The sequence below is a fragment of the Pteropus vampyrus genome, unplaced genomic scaffold (assembly GCF_000151845.1).
Source record: "Pteropus vampyrus isolate Shadow unplaced genomic scaffold, Pvam_2.0 Scaffold167, whole genome shotgun sequence".
Lineage (NCBI taxonomy): Eukaryota > Metazoa > Chordata > Mammalia > Chiroptera > Pteropodidae > Pteropus > Pteropus vampyrus.
This window is the reverse complement of record NW_011888948.1, coordinates 2,522,330-2,541,291: the sequence shown is the minus strand read 5'-3', so window position 1 is coordinate 2,541,291 and position 18,962 is coordinate 2,522,330. Positions and strand designations below refer to the sequence as shown.

Below are 18,962 nucleotides of genomic sequence, written 5' to 3'. Positions count from 1 at the left end.
TTAAGGTGAATTTTGAAGTAAATTCTAACATGGGCTCTTCCCCATTTGAGTGACTTCCTGAACATACTTAAGAATAAAAATACAAAATAGTTACTCTTAAAAATAAAGATTTCAGAATATCTCAAATAGGTGAAATGAAGATGGTCATATTTTCTTTACTTTTTTCTACCTTTGATCTTTATCTGAATTTTCCAAAATTTAAAGCCTTTAAAGAAAATATTTTTTTGTATTTGTATATATACTCTCTGAAAGTTGGCTGAAGTTACATAGTTTTCAAAAGTAAACTGCTAAATATCACGTTACATTTCAGTGTGTTTTTGTTGGGAGAAGGTATATTGATTTATATATAGAAGAATTGATAGTGCTTGCTTTGTTAGCACATGTACTAAAAGAATTGATGGATAAGAAATCACAGCAACAGGAAGCCAAGTAAAGAGTCTTAACTGTAGTTAAATTTCGCTGAAGATAGAATATATTATGAAAACCAAACAGATTGTAACACTGTTCATTGTTGAATGAATGTAGCATAATCTAGGTTGGTGTAGAATTGTATGGAGAATTAGTTGCTACCAACAGGACCTTTGTAAGTGCTGCAGAAAGACCATGTGATTAGGAGTTGGAATAAGGTTTTGGCTTTGTCAGTTAACAACTGGGTGGCTTTGAGTTATATCAGGTTTTTAGGACCAAATGAGATAACATAAGTTATTGTCATTAGCAAGTACCTGGTTATTATACTAATCTCATGCATAGCCTCTGTGGGGAGAGTATTATGTATATAAGACTCTAGTAAGGTTTCAACTAGAGGTTTTGTTTTGTTGTCAAGGAAAAAAGTAACTTTGTTTTTAGTGTTTGAATTTAGCTTAAATTTTAATAACTTAAAGACTTTTTGCTAAGTTTGAGTACATTTTCACTTGATTTTTAGACATTCTGGTTATATTTTTTAGAAAGTGTATTAAGTTTTGGATTGAGATCTATAAAATTCTTAATACACCATAGATCATTGTTTATTAATTGTAAATATGACCAATTCTCTGGGCTCTGGAGGATAATTCTTAAAGTGCTTATACAGGAATAAGAATGGATGGATGTGAAAGTTTTGGTCAGAAAATATGACTTTGACTTAGGTTAAAATGGTACAGAGACACTACTGCAAGTATTTGGTCCATGCTATTATGGTGGCTTTAAGAGATTTGCTGATATGTTTTTGAAAGGCAGCAAGTCAACCAAAGTAGTTTTAACTTAAGGGTGGAATCAAGATACTGTGTTTTGAAGACATTAGGATATCTTGGTTTTCTTTATCTCTCTTTGCCAATTTTTGAGCTGCAATGTGTTTGTAGAGACCAGAAGAGGAGAGTTATATGTATTCATGGGTACATATGTTTATTATGTATGAGAGTAGAGTTTTATATTATGCATCTAACACAGTGCTTGATGTATGTATGGTGGCCACTCAGTAAATGTTTGAATGACAAATGTGAATGTGAATGGACAGTGGATGGCTGGACAGATATAGAAGGGAGGTAGTGTACCCCTGTAACCTAGTAAATTTATGAACTGTTTTGTGTTACATTTTGGAAGCATCCATTTATATTGAGGTAAAGGTAACATAACTATATTTTTGAAGCGTATTGAAGTTTGATTTTAAATGGTTCTGTGAATGTGGGCAGGCCGTAATCAGTGAATCAATGATGTTTAAGTGCTCAGTGCTTAAATATTTTGTGCTTGTGGCTGAGGATGAAACATGACACGATCCTTGCCTTTATTGTATTGAAACACATGAAACAGCAGCAAATAATACAAGATGATGTATTTTTTAAAACTTGTAGTAAAGAGAACAAAATTTACCATCTTAACCATTTTAAGTGTAGATAGAGTTCAGTAATGGTAAATACATTAACATTGTTGTGTAAAGTGTTATAAATTAAAAATAATTTATTAAGGAGAGAAAGGATAAATGCTCTAGGGAAGTGGTTTTCAAAATATACTCTATGAAGCCACTTCAGTTTTATTTGGAGAAATATTCTATTTATCTATATTTTAATTTATTTAATTTAGATTTGCTATTAGAATTTAGAGAGGGAGACGGATGTAATTATTCAAGGCCAGAATAATAGAGAATGTTTCATGGAAAAAGACGATGACTTAAACTGGGCCTTAATGATTAGGAATTGTAGGGGTTGTGGACAGGGAAAAGGGAAGTATTCTACTTGAGGGAACCAGTTAAAATTCAGAGATGAGAATGAACATTCCCTGTTTCTAGATCCGTGAGAAGACCTGCATCATTAGAATTTATTATTTATGTTAGGGGTGAAAAATGTAAGAAGCAATATAATATTTACAAAAAATGTGATGTTTATCATGAATGTTGTAGAGGAAGAAGAGAAGGTGTAAATTCATGTTTTTTTTCCACTGCAAGATTTCTATAACATTTGAATGCTACTGTGCATTCAAAATCTTCTAGAGGTTATATCCGATGTTTTGTTCTGTTTGACCAGAGGAAACTTTCTCCATCTGGAACCATTGTTACTTGGACATGTTTGAAAAATGTATATGCTACTTAAAGGTTATGTGACTTGATTAAGAAATTTAATTTACTAGATACTCCCTCCCACACACACACTTTATGACGATTAGGTTATAATCACAATTACTATATGAAAAAGTATAAATTCACTTAATTTGCATCTTATCAAGATCTTAAAGTGATTCATATGCACATTAGAATCTGTCATATACATTCTGCATCATATTCAATACTTCATTCTGTCATTTCTTGAACACTGTTAGTAGCAGAGAATTTTACCTTTGATTTAAAATACAGGGTTTACCCTCTTGAAATGTTTATCCTTTGGTCATAGTTTTATACAGAATGTGCTTAATATCTCACATGAGAGCCATTTATATGTAAAGAAAAGCATATGTTTATCTGAGTCCCTCAGAAGATATGTCACCTAGAATTGATCACATTGTTCATAGAGTGACTTGGCCAGAGATTTGAATGAAAGTTATTTCACCTTACGTATAGAGCATTTGAGAGCTCTTTGCCGCTGTGTTCCATTATCTGTGTTATTGTTGTCTTTGTACACCTTTCCTTGAGCAAGTTCTTTAACCCATACTTCTTAATTTTAATTTTTCATATTGGACTATTTTGCTAAGCTCAGAGTAGCCCTACTATTTACATGGAGCCAGCTCTTAGAACCCCTAGTCATTTGGTTAGATATTTGATTGCAGGCACAGATGTTCACCTGTTTTTTTGCCTGCCTTTTGAAGAAGTTTCTCTGTAAACATTGTCTGTCTATATTTTAATTTGTAATATCTAAATATGTCAAATTATTAGAATTGAATTATGGAGTCCCTTTTAAATGAAATACTTTTAGTTACATAAATATAAATGCTTACTGTAAAAATTAAAACAATCTAGGAAAAAGTGAAAAATAAACCTTTTTCTCTACCTATTTCTACTCCTTTAAAGTTATTCTCTATGTTTCCTTCTAAACTTTTTTTTTTAATGTACAAAGGTATACTCTATATAAAATGATAACAAGAATGGAGTGATTTATACATTATTCTAAGAATTGACTTTTTACTTAGAAAAATTAAGGTAATGTCTAGACCTTAATATGATCAATGTGTTTTTCAACTTTAGGGAAGAAACCCCTTTTTCTTGGAGCCAGCAATAATTATTACAATTACTGATGGGAGCAAATTGACTACTACCAGTGGAGTCCAGGATGAGGTAAGTTATGTTTATGCATGGTTATGCAAATGCAGTTGAAAAATATTTTTATACTCATTGTCAAATATTGAACACCTTAAATAGGTTCTCTCTTTGATAATTTGATGCAATCGAGTCATCTGTCTTCTAGGACTCACCTACTTTCTCTGTTGTTTATAGCAATGGTCTCCAAATTTTCTTGATTAAGAATCTCTGTAAAAAAATTTGAGCCTACCCCTGCCCCATTTATATGTGTATTTTTGAATTTATGTGAGGGCGATAGTATCAGTTCATACAGTAAATTTATTGAAATTAATTTTTATTTTTAGATTAAAACATGGAGACAACATTCCAATAATTTCTTTCCATATTTCAGTGTATTATCATGTATACTCCACTGCGGACACTCTTAGACTAGAGTATAACAAAGCCATGAGGAGGTTAAGACTAGGAAAAATGAAGGTTTTGGGACATTTTTATTCTAAGTCAAATATAGTATAATAATTTACAGCTAACCTCACCAATTCTCTACCAGCATGCATTAATACAGAGTTGGTTGTGTGTGGTATGACAGGGTGAATACAATAGAATTATTTTAACTTTAAATTGTTTTTATTATAATATTTGAACTGTTCTAGAACTATTATCCTAAAAATATGTTGATATAGAAAGGAGATTGTTTAGACTACTTTCTTTACTGTTTGCATTTGCTTTAGAATCTTAACTTTAGTTTTCACTGTATTTATAAAGGTTTTGATTAAGTAGTAGAGTATAGTTAAGTTTAGTAATTTTTAGAAATACTTTTCATTTGTGTGACATTGTGAAATGCATTTTGGACATGGAGTCAGGACATGTGGATTCTAGTCTTTGTTCAACTACTTTCTGGCGTTGAACTTTGTACCTAACATCTCTAAATCTCTATCCTTGTCCGTGAAATAAAGATGATAATTCTTGCCTTACCTCATAGGATTGTTGGAAGAATATATGTGAAAGTGCTAGGTAGGCTGTAAAGAACAGAATATGTTACTGTGCCATGAAGCACTGGAACCAGAAAGAACTGTGATTGCCTGCTAGGAGGGAAGAGAGCCAGAGTTGTTTTGTTTGAGCAGTTAATATTATAGGGAATTTAGGCTTCAATTCATGGAGATAGAGCTGAAGAATTTAGGTAGATTAAAATTCATAATTAAGTAATGTATAGTGTATGCATAATTAGTAGCCTTGGAATGCTTCATAGCTGACTTTTATGGGTTTTGGGGCTTTCTTGAACTTAGTCACATGTATGATGTCCTACCATTATCAGGAACAGGTAGACATTGCTCATATACATCAATGGGCAATAGAAGTGTTGCTTAACTTTAAATTTGAAACTCTCAAATTGATTTTTCCCGCTTTACGTTTCTTTTGAAAATTTGAGAAAGATTGAGGTATTAATAATCGGATCAGAAATATGATTATAGAACTCATAACAATTAACTTCTTCAGTTATATTTTGTGTAAGTTAGAAGTCTTTTGATGGTTTGTTTCATTTCATTTTATCCTTTATAATTTTGATTTGTAGTTGTGATGACTGAAAAAAGTATTTCTGTTTTTTATTGTAAAACATTCCACGTGTGAGATTATCCATTCAAGGTGCTCTGTCTTAACTGCCTTTGTAGACTTGTCCTTGTTTTCATATATCTAGATCTGTTTTGTTTGTAATGTCTGTTTTATTGGATCTCCTTTAGCTTTTAAAATACCTTGAAATATACATGGATATTGGAACTGCGCACTTTTCTTCCTAGGTTTTTGGGAAAGATATTATAGAAACGAGACTATGTGCTTACAGTAGCCTAAAACTACCTTGCTAGTAGGTTGGGAAGATTTTCCTGTGGGAAAATCTTAATTCTCATATATGTTTTACAGTATTTAGCATAGTACTGAGAACAGAACTCACATTTAAAAAAATATTGATTATAGACACTGTTGTATTGAGTCTCGTAGTAATCAAATCAAAATTATTACCACTTCTTATCTGAGGCAGAAGGTTAGTTTATTTTAAAGTAAAGGTTTATTTTGGTTATGTAGTTGAAACATAGGTCTATGAGTTGTTCTGGTTTTCAAGTTTAGGACTAATGTCTTTGATCAAATGCATGTTTGGTTCTTAATGTCCCAATAAGACTCATGTTGTGGGGAAGAGAGATAGTATATCTCTTATGTGCGTATTGTCCAAGCTTAAGTTTTGCTAAAATGTTGTGATATATCAGTCTGTTCTAGCTCACATAATTAAATTATGAGATTTATTTTAAGAAGCCTTTCAGTTCATAAAAGTCATAAAGATGCTTTTTTTTGTTTTGTTCTTTTGTGTATGTATGTGTGTGCACATGTATGCTACATATGATCTATAATGTAATTACTACTAGGGAATAACAAATAGAATTTCGCCTTTATGTCTCTTTTACTTCAGATCTCTTAATCTTTGCTTTTGGCAAAACTTGATTCTTTTTAGATTTATTGAATGAGTGAATGTGTTAGTAATTTTCACATTAGATATGTGTGTATATGTGATTCTTGACTGTAGCTGCTAGTGATATGACCTGTTACTATTTACACAGTTATGTATATCACTGGTATAATATCTTTTGCTCCAGAGTTATATTATCTCACAAGGTATATCTGTTCTGTTAGTGCTATTTTTCAGGAATAAGTGTTCTTGCTACTTTAAAACCATCCTTATGGCATATGAGGAAGCATACAGCTCATCTAGTTTATTTCTTTTATAAATGAGGAAATTGAGATCCAGGGAGGCAAATGCCCACCAGACCAGTGGTTTCCCCCAGTGCATCTACTGCCTCTCTAATTCTGTGTTTTGTGTTCTTAAAATTTATCTTCTGTTTACCTGTTTTCCTGTTTGTCTTCCTCAGCTTTCTATGCAGTTGTGTCATAGGTATTATGTTTTTATTCACTCCATGTACCGTGAATGACTATTATGACCAGGGCATTTCTAGGCCATGAGGATAACCAAGATAAATAGGGTGGATTTCCAGTTCTCAGGTTCACAATCTTATGAGGGAAATCACTTACTAAATAGTTTGGTAAAATAGAGATACGTACTAAGTGTATGGGAACATTGAAGAGGAAAGGTTACTGTTACCTATCTTGTGCAAGTGTCAAGTCCTGTGTGAATTTTTATAGTCATTTAAATTTGATTAAATTCAAAGATCTTGTGGATGGTTTGGTAGAGGATGTGGCTTGTAGTTTATATCTGTGATGTTTATGAAGAAGACTAGTATAAAGTTATTTTGAGCCTAAAAGTAGTTAATGGGAAAATTTGATGCCACATTGCCTCTGACCTGGCTAAATTCATACTGGCCAGAATGACCCAATTTCCTATAACTCGTTTGTTAAAATAATTTAAGGGTACTATTTCCTCTGTGACAGGTCATCACTTGGAGATGTGTTAGGAGTTAGAAGAGTAGTAGTTTGTTTTGTAATACGTACAAAAATCTTGAGCTGTATGTGATAATTTTACCTTAATTCATAATTGTAATTATCTTTTTTTGGCCTCATTTAATAAAGTCCAGACCAATGTCTGAAATATGAGTGTTTCTGGTGTGCTATTTTTGATAACGCTTTAGGACTTTTGTAACCATTTGTATTGGAAAAGTATGTGTATTTTTTTTTGCCTCTTTTAAAATGGAGCTATTTGATAAAACTGGTTGTTAGCAATATTTTCATTTAGGAAGAGTAAGTTAGATGAGACTTTGAATTCTGATACACAAGAAAACTAGATTGTTTACTGCCATACTAGTAATCTTTGATGTTGATAAGCATACTTGTGGCCAAATATTCATAGTACCATTCATCATGCTATATTACCAATATATCAGATGTTTTGGTAGAATCACCATATCATAATTAGAGTTATTGAAAGAGTTTTTTCCTGGTTTTTATTCCTGCAATGGTCTTCTCTGGTAATGTTTTGCAATGGAAAAATATTCTGTACTGTGATTCCAGGAACACGTGGCTAACGATATCGCTCAACAAAGTAGCCAGAAGAAATCTTGCCAGTACCTTCTTGGTGATGAATGACATTCTAGGAAAGTGTAGCAGTTATTTTTCTCTTCCTTGAAAGTGCTAATAGTAGTATTATCTTTCAAATATTGAGATTTTTATATGCTGAAGAATCTTTCTGCATCTCTATCAATTGCCTTGGAGGCTAACATTTTAGAGAAGATATTTGCAGTCAAATAAACTGTTGGCCTTTGACATTAAAAGTTTTGCCTTTAATGAGCTTTCCCAGCTTTTTAAGACAGACAAAGACAATTACTTTTATAACCTCTTGGCAGGTGTTCAGAGAGGGCCAGTGCTTTTAGGAAAAAAAAAGTGTCCAAGCAGTCTCATTTATATGTTTAAGTGGCTGTAGAATTGGGGTGTTATCTTTTCATCTAAATTCTCAAAAGTTGATGCAGAAGTCCCATTGGTCTTTGAGATGTTGATTGATATTAGTGATTTTTCTGGATCATTCTGGGCAATGTAAATGGTTTTAGCTTTCATAAGGATAATCTGATCTATAATCAAGGATAATTAAGACCTGTAAGTATAGTTTGTATTTAACACTTCATGATCTGTACTGATTAAAAAACAATCCAGAATTTATTAATCTTTCTAATATCTGAAATAGTGAAAGAAACCACATTTGTCTTTGCCTGTATAAAATGTTTTTATTCACTTAAATCTCTAAAAATATGTGCCAGAAGCTGTCAAACTCTTTAAATTGTGTCATTTAAAACTTAAAATACATATTTAAAATAGTCGTTTTTTTCCCCTAGTATACTTAGAATTTTGGAGTACTCTTTTTTCTTTTTCAAAAAGACCACTAAGGAATCTTGAGGCATATCACTGTAGTATGATAGAATGTATCAAACAGATCTGTGTGTAAGTGCATTTGAGTTTTCATGTTTATTTCTTAGTAGTGGTGCCTTTCATATTGATATTACTAGGGGCTCAATAGCAATATCAAGATTAGTTCCTTAACTGGTTTCTGATTCAAATGTTCTAAACATATGTACAGCATTACTGTATATGTTAGTTTCTATCACTGCAACTTTCCAATAATTTGTTGGATGCAGATTTTTTGTTTTTTTTTTTTTTTTTTTTTTTACCCACATTTTTGACTCACTTCTCTCAGTCTCTGGAATTTTAACTTCTGGTGTGCTATAGAAATGTATACATTATGTATGCAAAATGTAATAATGTATGCAATTATTAGCATATAGAAAATGTATGTAATAAAAATGCACAATTAAAAGGAATTGATGAAATATTTCAATTTAATACCTGTAGTGAATTTTCAACAATTCACATTTGTAATACTTTTATTGAATATATCTTTTTTCAAGGTCATGTGTAAAGAAAATCTCTGAAGGATTGCCTGTAGATAGACACTACAGTAGAATAATTAAAAAGAAATGCTGGCTGATTATTCTTTATTGAAGCTATATAGCTATAATAACTAATATACTATCTAGAAATCTGTGGTATGATATATCAAAATAATTTTTATTCAGAGGGCGAAGCAACTTTTATCCAGCATTTGTTAGGTCGTCAGAACCAATAAGCAATAAGAGACACTGCACATGTAAGGACGATTTCTCATAGAGACATTTCTATTACTCTTGCTGATTCTGGCTCTTCCATATATAAATTAAACTACTGTGATATTTAGAACAGTAATTTCCAAATGGCTACATCATAAGCACCCTAGGGTGTTTTATAAAATACACATGCCTCAGCTTTAATTTGGGAAATTTTGTTTTAGTTGATCTGGGTAAGGAACTGAACTGGGGATCTGTATTTTTGGAAGTGTCCCAGTTGATTTTGATGCACAGATTTGGAAATCATAGTTTTAGACATAGTTTTAGAACATAGTATACCTACAAATATATATATATTTTAAAAACAACAAAAAATACATGTGAAAATGAATAACTTTAATAAAACAAGTTAAAACTGTTTTTGATTTACAAAGCCAGCAAAATACTTTGTTTAAGATAAAAATTCTTGATCTTTAGAATTATTAAACTCAGGATTGTGTTTCTAAGGGAAATGGAATAGGTCTTCTGTGAATATTTTTTATTGTGTTAGATGTGGTTTAGAATCAGTTATTAGATAGCCTTGAAATATTAACTTCTGTGCCGACTGCAGTCAATCTAGTTACTGTTTATGGTTTGCTGTATTGAGGAAGACTCTTAGACTCTCAGATGGGATAGAGGAAGAAAGGATAAGAAAAAGGGAATAATTAATTCGTATTATCTGTCACATCTGCTATCCATGGCTTAGGAGTTTTTGTCCAAAGGACAACATAATATTATTCTGTTATCTTTCTTATGCTTTAATTCCTGGTTCGATGTCCATAACTAGCATTATTTAAAAAATATATGTATGTATATACTTGATCCAGATGAGGAAAGTTTATAAAGAATTGATGGTAGTTACACTTAATTTTTGCTTTCTGAAGAGTTGCTGCTTAAATACCCTTCCATAATAAATTCTTCTGATTTTGAATTTTTAAAGACTATTTTAGGTTAGTTCGGCAATAATTTTCTTGCGGTGCGTAGTAACTGGTTGTGTATAGGAATAGTGACATACCATACATTTAGTACTCCTGTGTTCTGGGTCCTAGAAATGCAAAGGTGGAATTAAGCAAGGCTCTTGCCCTTAGAAAACATATTATCTGAAGATATGCAAGTAAATAAGCATTTGTAATATATTGAGGTAAATCTCATGGTATAAATAAACAGAAGGTTCTGAGAGAGCATAGAGGAGCTAAGTTTTGAAGGATGAGTAAGGAAATGAGCCATGACATTTCATGAAGAGGAAACAGTACGCCAAAGTATGAAGGCACGAAAACAGTTTATTGGGCAACTATAGAATACATGAGTGGTGTGTGGAAATAGTAGGTAGGAGGAGTGGATTCTTGAAATGTAGGAAGAGGTCAGATGATAACCACCCCAAGGAGACTGGACATGTGATTCCGTTAACATTTATAGGGAAGGAGGTATTGAAGATGTTAAGCAGGTGAATCACATGATCAAATTTGAATTTTAATAAGCTTATTCTGTCAGCAAGGTGAAAGAAAATAGATTGAAGATGATAAACTGGGAAGAATTCACAAACTACATGCAACAATTCAGGAAAAACATGGGGCATGGTAAAACTAAGCCAAGTGCTGGATAGGAAGGCAGAAATCTGAAATTTGGTAGGCATGCTAGGGAGGTCTTCAAAGACAATAAGGTAGGAGAAAAAAGCAGTGATTTATAGGGGTTTTGAACCCAAGGTCTAGGCTTGGACTTCAGAGGTTCTGTGAATTCCCTGAAATCTTATCCAGATGTTGCCCATCTATGTATATGCACATTTTTCTCAGGGGCAGGTTTATAGCTTTAATCATATTCTCAAACAAGAAAAACAACAAAAATGACAGTATTTTGAGGTTTCCAACTTGGGAATCTCTGTGGGTATTGGTAGTGTTAATTGACTAGGGCTATTGGATAAGTAGTAGTAGAAAGGAATATAAAATAACTATTTGAAAAAGTATCTATCTTTAGGGTACAAATGTTTTAAGGAGTTGTGAGCCAACTTTTAAAACAATAACCTCAAAGATTTTTCTTGCCTTTTAACATTATGTCTTAGGAAAAGTATTTTGTATTTAAAAACAAATAAGTGGAGTTTATTTCTGGATTTCAATAGTTAGAATTTATTTTGAAGCAGATTAAATCAGCTTTAGTTACCTTATTATTTATTTATCAGATCTTTTATGTTTTTGAATTTAAGACCATAGTGATGTGGACATTTAAAATTGCTTATTTCAAACAAGCATGAACATTGAAATTCAGAATGCTAGGACAAAGGCATTGTGTATGGAGTGGGTACACCTTGTATTAGTGTCTAGTCAGTTAAAGAGGATGCAAGCTTAATTCCTTCTGTTTATCAGTGTGTAATTAAGAATCGTAGTAAGTTGGCTTTAACTGCATTGGCAGTTTTCTTCCAAATAAACTGAGTTAAAGTCAGCCTGTAGGTGTATTTCGTGCCTCTCTAAATCACATTACAATATGAGAGCGTGAAAAAGTTGAGTACTTGGTCCCTGATGAGGCACACTCACATAAACCTTAGGCTGCAAGTCGTTTATAAATACCTTCATTATACTTAATTAGTTGTATTCCATAAATAGTTATTTTATGTAATTTCCACTTTCAGTTGTGCTTTTCAGATGTAATACAATAAATTTAAAATTTTTTAGATTTGTATGGTGGAAATAAACTTTGCAGTGACTGGAACAATATTGAAACTATAATCTTTATATCAAGGCAAGGCTACATTTTGATCTAGACAAGGCTATTTTGGTATATTTTTCCCCACGCTCTGTCTTTTCAGGTTGAATTACTGATTTTTCCCCCCTTGTTTTGTTTGTTGTGGTTTTGATGTTTTTTTTCCTTTCAGCTAAAGGAGCAGCCCAGTGGTTTTCAAGAAGTGCCAAAGTGCACTGACTGTCTCATGATGACTGGTGCCTCAGGGAGGGTCATGATTCCTGGATACAGGATCGACCTGATCCTGGATGTCACTTCAAGCAGTCAGATCGTGGGGAAAAGCCTTGTCTAATGGCTAGCCTTCCTCAAAAGTCTGATGCTAGTCATCTCAGAAGGCCTCAGAAAAAAGCCTTAAAGGTGAGCAGAGTAGAGTGTAGTTCTCTCTGGGGGCTGTGACTATTTGTTGGAGAATATGATTCAACATAGAATGATATCCCTAACCTGACAGATAAACAGGTTCAATTGGTAAATTAACTTTAGTTTCTAAACTTGTTATGATGATCAGACCCCAATTTTTGAATTATTAGAAACTGCCCTCCTAACTTTAAGATCTATAAAGGGAGGAATTCGGTATTTCCTGGGTCCTTCAGAACCTGAGGTCAGTATCTGTTGTCTTAAAGGGAAACATTCTGCTATGATAGGTAAGAAACACTTTGGTTACAAAATCACATTATGTTGTTAAGTATAGATGAATTAAAAAAATTAGCTAGTCAGGTATTTTCTTTATTTATGTAGTTATTATATATCTATTATATATCAGGCAATTGGGCTTCAGGATTTGGAAAGACATTTAAATTTGATTTATAATTTCTTTATAAAACAGCCATCTTTGTAGCAGTTTTTGATTTACGTAGATCATATTTTATTCCATTCAACTTGAAGAATATTAGTATTGCCTGCATCTTTTAAATAACATTTTCAGCCCCTTGAAAAGATTCTTTAGAGATGTTTTGAGCATTTTGGTTTGGAAAATGTTTAAGTCTAGGCCTCTTTCTCTGTGCTTGAAGCACTTACAGAACCCATTTGTTCTTAAAATTATTGCTAAATTTTCAAATTCTAAAACCTGTCCTAAGACTTATTAGGGTTTTTTTTTTTTAATTGAGTCACATATTATTATTTTAGAAAAATTTTGTTAGAAATAATAATATGGGCATGCACCATCCCCAGTGTATGTACATTTTGACCTTTAGGAATTATAACTGTCACTGCTCTATTAATATTAGAAAACATGCAGAAATAGAAATTGAAAAAGATGAGGTGAAAAAACTTATGCAGAGGAAGTTCTCATAGTTTTTTCCCCCACACTATGCAGGATGATATGTTATACCTGGATTGGCAAACTTCTTTTAAAGGGCTATATAGTAAATATTTTAGTTTTTAGCCTATATGGGTTGTTGGAACTACTGAGTTCCATTGTAAGGTGAAAACAGTCATAGACAATACTTGAAATGAATGAATGTGGCTGTCTTCAATAAAATTTTATTTGCCAAAACAAGCTGTGGACTAGATTTGCTGGTGGGCCATAGTTTGCTGATCTCTGGAGTATACCCTATTTTGTAGACCACTGCCCTAGACTGCGAAATTGTGGTATACTACTTCTGTTAGATTCTTTTCACCGTAAGTTTTAGAGTGCAGTTGATCTTCCTTAATGAAGTGAGCATAAAGAATACTAGAAGTCAGAATGTATTCAGTTTAATTGAACAAATACTTATGGAACACGAGTGATTCAGACATAAAGTTAGGTGCTGAGATCATGAGTTTGTAAGAGATAGGTAAACAGTTACAGCATGACATAACTGCTGAGAAAGTGAGGCTGGCACTGGGAAATGATGTCTCAACTTGGACTTTGAAAGATTAATTCAAGTTTGTGAAGTAGATGGGTGTAAAGGCATAAAAGTGACAGAAGAGAGCATGGAAGAACCTCATTTCTGATAGTTGGCAGACTGTTCAAGAAAGAAGCGGCAGGACATGAGACTGGAGAGATTGGCATGGCCCATCATGTATGCTCTGCCAAAGAACTTGGACTTTGCCTTATAGGTTGACAGTAACCATTGAAGAGAGATTAGTAGAGGAAACAGTGATCAGATTGGGATTTTAGAAAGATAGTGGCAGTAGTGTGGAATATACAAGGAGTAGATATTTTTGACAACTAATTTTTTTCACCCCCTTATAAAAGAGGACATAATTGTAGGTCATGTAATAAAGACATCAAGAAATTTGGAATATTATTTAGCAGAATGAACTACTGATATGCTGCAACATGGATGGATCTCCAGAACATTATGCTAGATGAACTAGATATCATGTATTACATGATTCTATTTTTTATGGAATGTCCATAAAGTAGATTAGTGGTTGCCTGGGGGTGCACTGGGAACTGGCTGCAAATGGGCAGGAGAGATTCTAAAACTGGATGGTGGTGATGGTTGTACAACTTTAAATTTACTAAAAATAATTGGGCATTTTTTAACTGGGTAAATTTTATGGTAGATAATTATTCCTCAGTAAAGTTGTTAAAAAATTAAAAAGACCTCACTTTTGAAATGTCTTGGAGTAAACTTCGTTAAAGAAATTATTTCCATATTGCTAATTGCAAAGTAATTGCTCTTCTGAACATATATCAATCTTAAACTACTAGAACCCCCAAAAAGCATTTTTTTAAACTTAAAGGGTGTATACGTTGTAACTATAAAGTGTAACTGTAGGAACTACCAACTAAAATCAGATTGTTACTAAAATTTATAAAATTCACTTTGACTTTCTTAATTTTCCTTTACTTATTAAATACCATGAGAACTCTAAATGCTTATATTGGGTAATATTAAAAAATGAGAAATAGGCTAAGGAAATTTACTTAATTTTTTTTCAAGGAAATAATTGCTAAAGAAAACCTGAAGTATGATAATTTTAAATTTATAAATTGTTTCCTTATAATCTTAAGTCATAGAAAATGAATAAAAAGAATACAAAACAACTGGAAAGTGGTTAGTTTCACTCAAATAAATATTTATTGAGGGCCTACTATGCACTAGGTACTTTCTTACTGTTACTTTCTGTTATTCCTAGATGCTGAAATAATTTGAGGTTGAGCATAATCATTAAAATATGTGTTAAACTTAATTGTATTACTTTTTATTGTTTACAAGGTAATTTCACAACTCAATTCCCAATTCTGTGAGAGTAAGGAAAATTAAGCTTAGTATAGACAATTCCTAAGTTAAGAGGCAGAGCTGAGACTTGACCATTGATTTCTTTTTATTTTGAATCTGTTGCTCTCTAGATTATAGTGTGGGATTGAAAAAAAAAGTACAGTACTGCATAAGGATAGTCATATAGATCACTGGATAAAATTGAGAGGCCAGAAACAAAACCCATACATTTATGGTCAATCGATTTTCAGCAATGGAGCCAACATAGTAATGGGGAAAGAAAAATCTTTTCAACAAATGGTACTGGACAACTCAGTAGCCACTTAGAAGAGAGTGAAGTTGGACTCTTACCTGACACCATATACAAAAATGAAATAAAAATGGGTGTGCAACCTAAATGTGAGAGTTAAAACTCTTGGAAGAAAAAACAGACATAGATATTTATGACCTTGGATTGGGCAGTGGTTTCTTAGACATGACACCCAAAGCACAAGCAAAGAGAAATTAGATAAATTTGACTTCACCAAAATTAAAAATATTTGTGCTTCAAAGGATACTATCAAGAAAAGACAGTAACAGAATGGGAGAAAATATTTACAGATCATTTATCTGATAAGGTCCCAGTATCCAGAATATACAAAGAACTATTAAAATAAAAAGACAACCCAATTAAAAAGTGGGCAAAGGATTGAAAAGATATTTCTCCAAAGAAGACAAACAAATGGCCAATAAGTACATTAAAAGATGTTCACCATCATTAGTCATTAAGGAAATGCAACTCCAAGCCTTAATGAGAGAGCACTTCACACCTATAATGACGGTAATAAAAAAGATAGATAATAACAAATGTTGAGAGTGTAGAGAAACCGGAACCCTCATAGATTGCTGATGGGAATGTAAAGTGATACAGCTGCTATGGAAAATAGTTTGGCAGTTTCTCAAGAAGTTAAACAGTTAACCTGTGGCCCCCAAAGAAGTGAAACATGTCCACATAAAATGTCATAGCAGCATTATTCATAATAATTAAAGGTAGAAACAGCTCAGTGTCCATCAGCTGTTGGATAAACAAACTGTCATATCCATACAATAGAATATTATTTAGCATTATAATGAAATGAGATCTCTCATAAAGGAATGAAATTCTGAGACATACTACAACATGATCAACCTTGAAGACATGCTAAGTGAAAGAAGCCAGACACAAAAGGCCACTTATTGCATAATTCTATTAATATGAAATGTTCAGAATAGGCAATTTCATAGAAACAGAAACAGTGGTTGCTAGGGTTTGGGGGTAGGAGGAGATGCTAATGAGTATGAGGTTTCTGTTTTGGATGATAAAAATGTTCTGATATTAGATAGTGGTGATGGTTGTACGACTCTGCCTCTCTGATTCACCTATTCTAAATAAATGAAATAAAAAAATGGAAAAACCCATATCTTTACCTCCACATACCATGTTTCCCTCTCAAGTGACTTTCTTAATTTATCTCCTTTCACAGCAAATTTAGAAATCGTTTCTGATTTTTCTTTGACTTCCTATCTCCTTTTTAATCCTTTATCTATTATAATCTGGCTTCTGATTCATCCATTCTTAATAAGGTTTCTAATAACTCCCACATCTTCCAAATCCAATCGTTGGTTTTTAATTTTTCTCTGATCTTGTTGAACATTCTTCACATTCCTCTTGGCTTCTGGGTTTACACTCCTGGCTTTTCTTTTGGTAAACATCATCAGATAGATATAAGCCAAATAAACAAAAGTTCTTAAGGGTCCTCAATTTTTAAGTGTATAGATGGTGTCACAGTATAAACTACTTGAACAGCACTGCTCTTGGGTTAGTGTATGTGTATTAATTGAGATATAATTGACATATAACATATAAACAACATATTCTTTTTGATTCGATATTTGTATATACAGTTAACCCTTAAAAAAGGTGGGGGTAAGGGACGCCAATCCTTTATGCAGTTGAAACTCATATCCTTTAAGTTTCAGAAGTGTTATTATTTCTTTGATAATTTTTTTCTCTTTTATGTCTCTATTCTTTCTTTCTGGATATCAGACTTTGAATTGATCCATTATTATCATCATTATATTTTTTGTCTCCTACTTCCATCTTAGTCTTTGTTGTTCTTTCTTGGAGTTTTCCTTAACTGGGTTGGTAAAGGGCTTGGCTTTTGCTAAGGTTTGTATATTTTTTTTATTGAGGTGAAATTCACAGACCATAAAATTAATCATTTTAAAGTAAACAATTCAGTGACATTTAGTACATCCTTTTTAATAAAGCTATAACATTAGGCAGAAGGATACAGGTGCTATAACAGTGCATTGGTTTTTCTCTAATGCCAAGCAGCAAATTCTAGGATAAGTGGATTTCTTTCATATACCTTTTCTTGACCAGATGATGTCATTTTGGGTATCCTTGGACTTTTAACTGTTATTTTTGGAAAAAATCAGAAAAATAACCGAGGATTACAATTATTAAAGGGTAAAAATCTTAGGGCAATTTGAGGGCTAAATCTTGAGTCTTAGAACTTTTCTTAAATCTACTGGGAAGGAGAAAACTGAAATGAATCTATAAGGGCCTGTTACTAGTTATGTGTTTTTGTTTTTGTTTTTTGTTTTTGTTACTCATTATGAATAAGAGCTAAGGCTGCATTACATTTTAGGAAAGAGATTTAAGAAATAAACCATTCAGTTTCACTGAAAATGTTATAATTTTATTTGAAGCTTTTTCCTCTATTATCTAGTCAAATCTGAATAATTGCGTGTGATTTGACCCTATTTATTTAAATCACGAACACAGTGAGCATTAGTTTGATTAGAATGTGTGCTTCCCTGCCTTTAATGCACATACAGTGTCTCTTTCAATACATATTTTCTGCAACAAAGCAAAACAAATTGACAAGCATCTAGTTGAACATTCAAGGATTCTGAAAAGCTGCTGGAATGGTATAATTTTTTTAGGATATTGGTTCAGCGGCTGTAATTGGGACAAAAGTAATGTAGCTTTATTAAAAAGATAGAAAGCTTTTCTTTCTCTCACATCGGACAGAATTGCTTAAGGCAGTTCTGCTCCAGACTGTTGTCTGGATCCCTAGGTTCTTTCTACTTGTTGCTTTGTCTTTGCTTTTATCTTAATGGTTGATACTGGTTTTACAACACATCCTAATTTGATACTATAATTGAATTTCAGCTTGTGGGAAGGAGTAAAGAATGTGGAGGGCAGGCAAATAAATTATTGTTAATAAGCGTTTAAAGTACTTATCCCTTATAATAAAGCCACTCTGAAGCTTCCATTTTGTTCTGTTGTCTTAAGTGAGAGAGAGAGAGCAAGATACATAGTTAGATTATCCTCCTAAGAATTAAGTCTAATACTTCCACAACAGATGTGCGCACGCACATGCACATCATTTGCATGGTATAGTATAAGGCACTAGATGCCAAATCAAATTAAATGGCATATGTATTCTAGAGGCTTTTTTTTTTTGGCCACTAAATGTGTGGTACTCAAAATTTGCATTTCTTTATATTTCCTTTGTTGTTATCGTTCCCTTTATTTAGCTATAATTTATGTACAGTAAGACAGCAATTTCAAATACAAAACTTGATGAATTTTGGCAAGTGTATGTCATTCCAAAAAAGTTCTCTTAGGCCCCTTTGCAGTTAATTTCTATCACTGTCCTCTGGAAACCACTTGATTGATGTGTGTGTGTGCGTGCGCACGTGCGCGCACATGTGCACACACGGTTT

The 18,962-nt window shown here is 32.6% G+C and overlaps 1 protein-coding gene across 2 annotated transcripts in view; it reads left to right on the top strand.

Moving 5' to 3' along the window:
- INTS6 (integrator complex subunit 6) overlaps positions 1-18,962 on the top strand; it is an 83,265-nt gene that overhangs the window by 16,272 nt on the left and 48,031 nt on the right. The window contains exon 4 of one of the 2 annotated variants that reach the window (XM_011370333.2): positions 3,647-3,736. In XM_011370333.2, the coding sequence (XP_011368635.1) occupies positions 3,647-3,736 (90 nt within the window). Of the gene's footprint in view, positions 1-3,646; positions 3,737-12,195; positions 12,415-18,962 lie in introns of those variants that run through there. The other variant, XM_011370334.2, reaches the window with a different exon arrangement.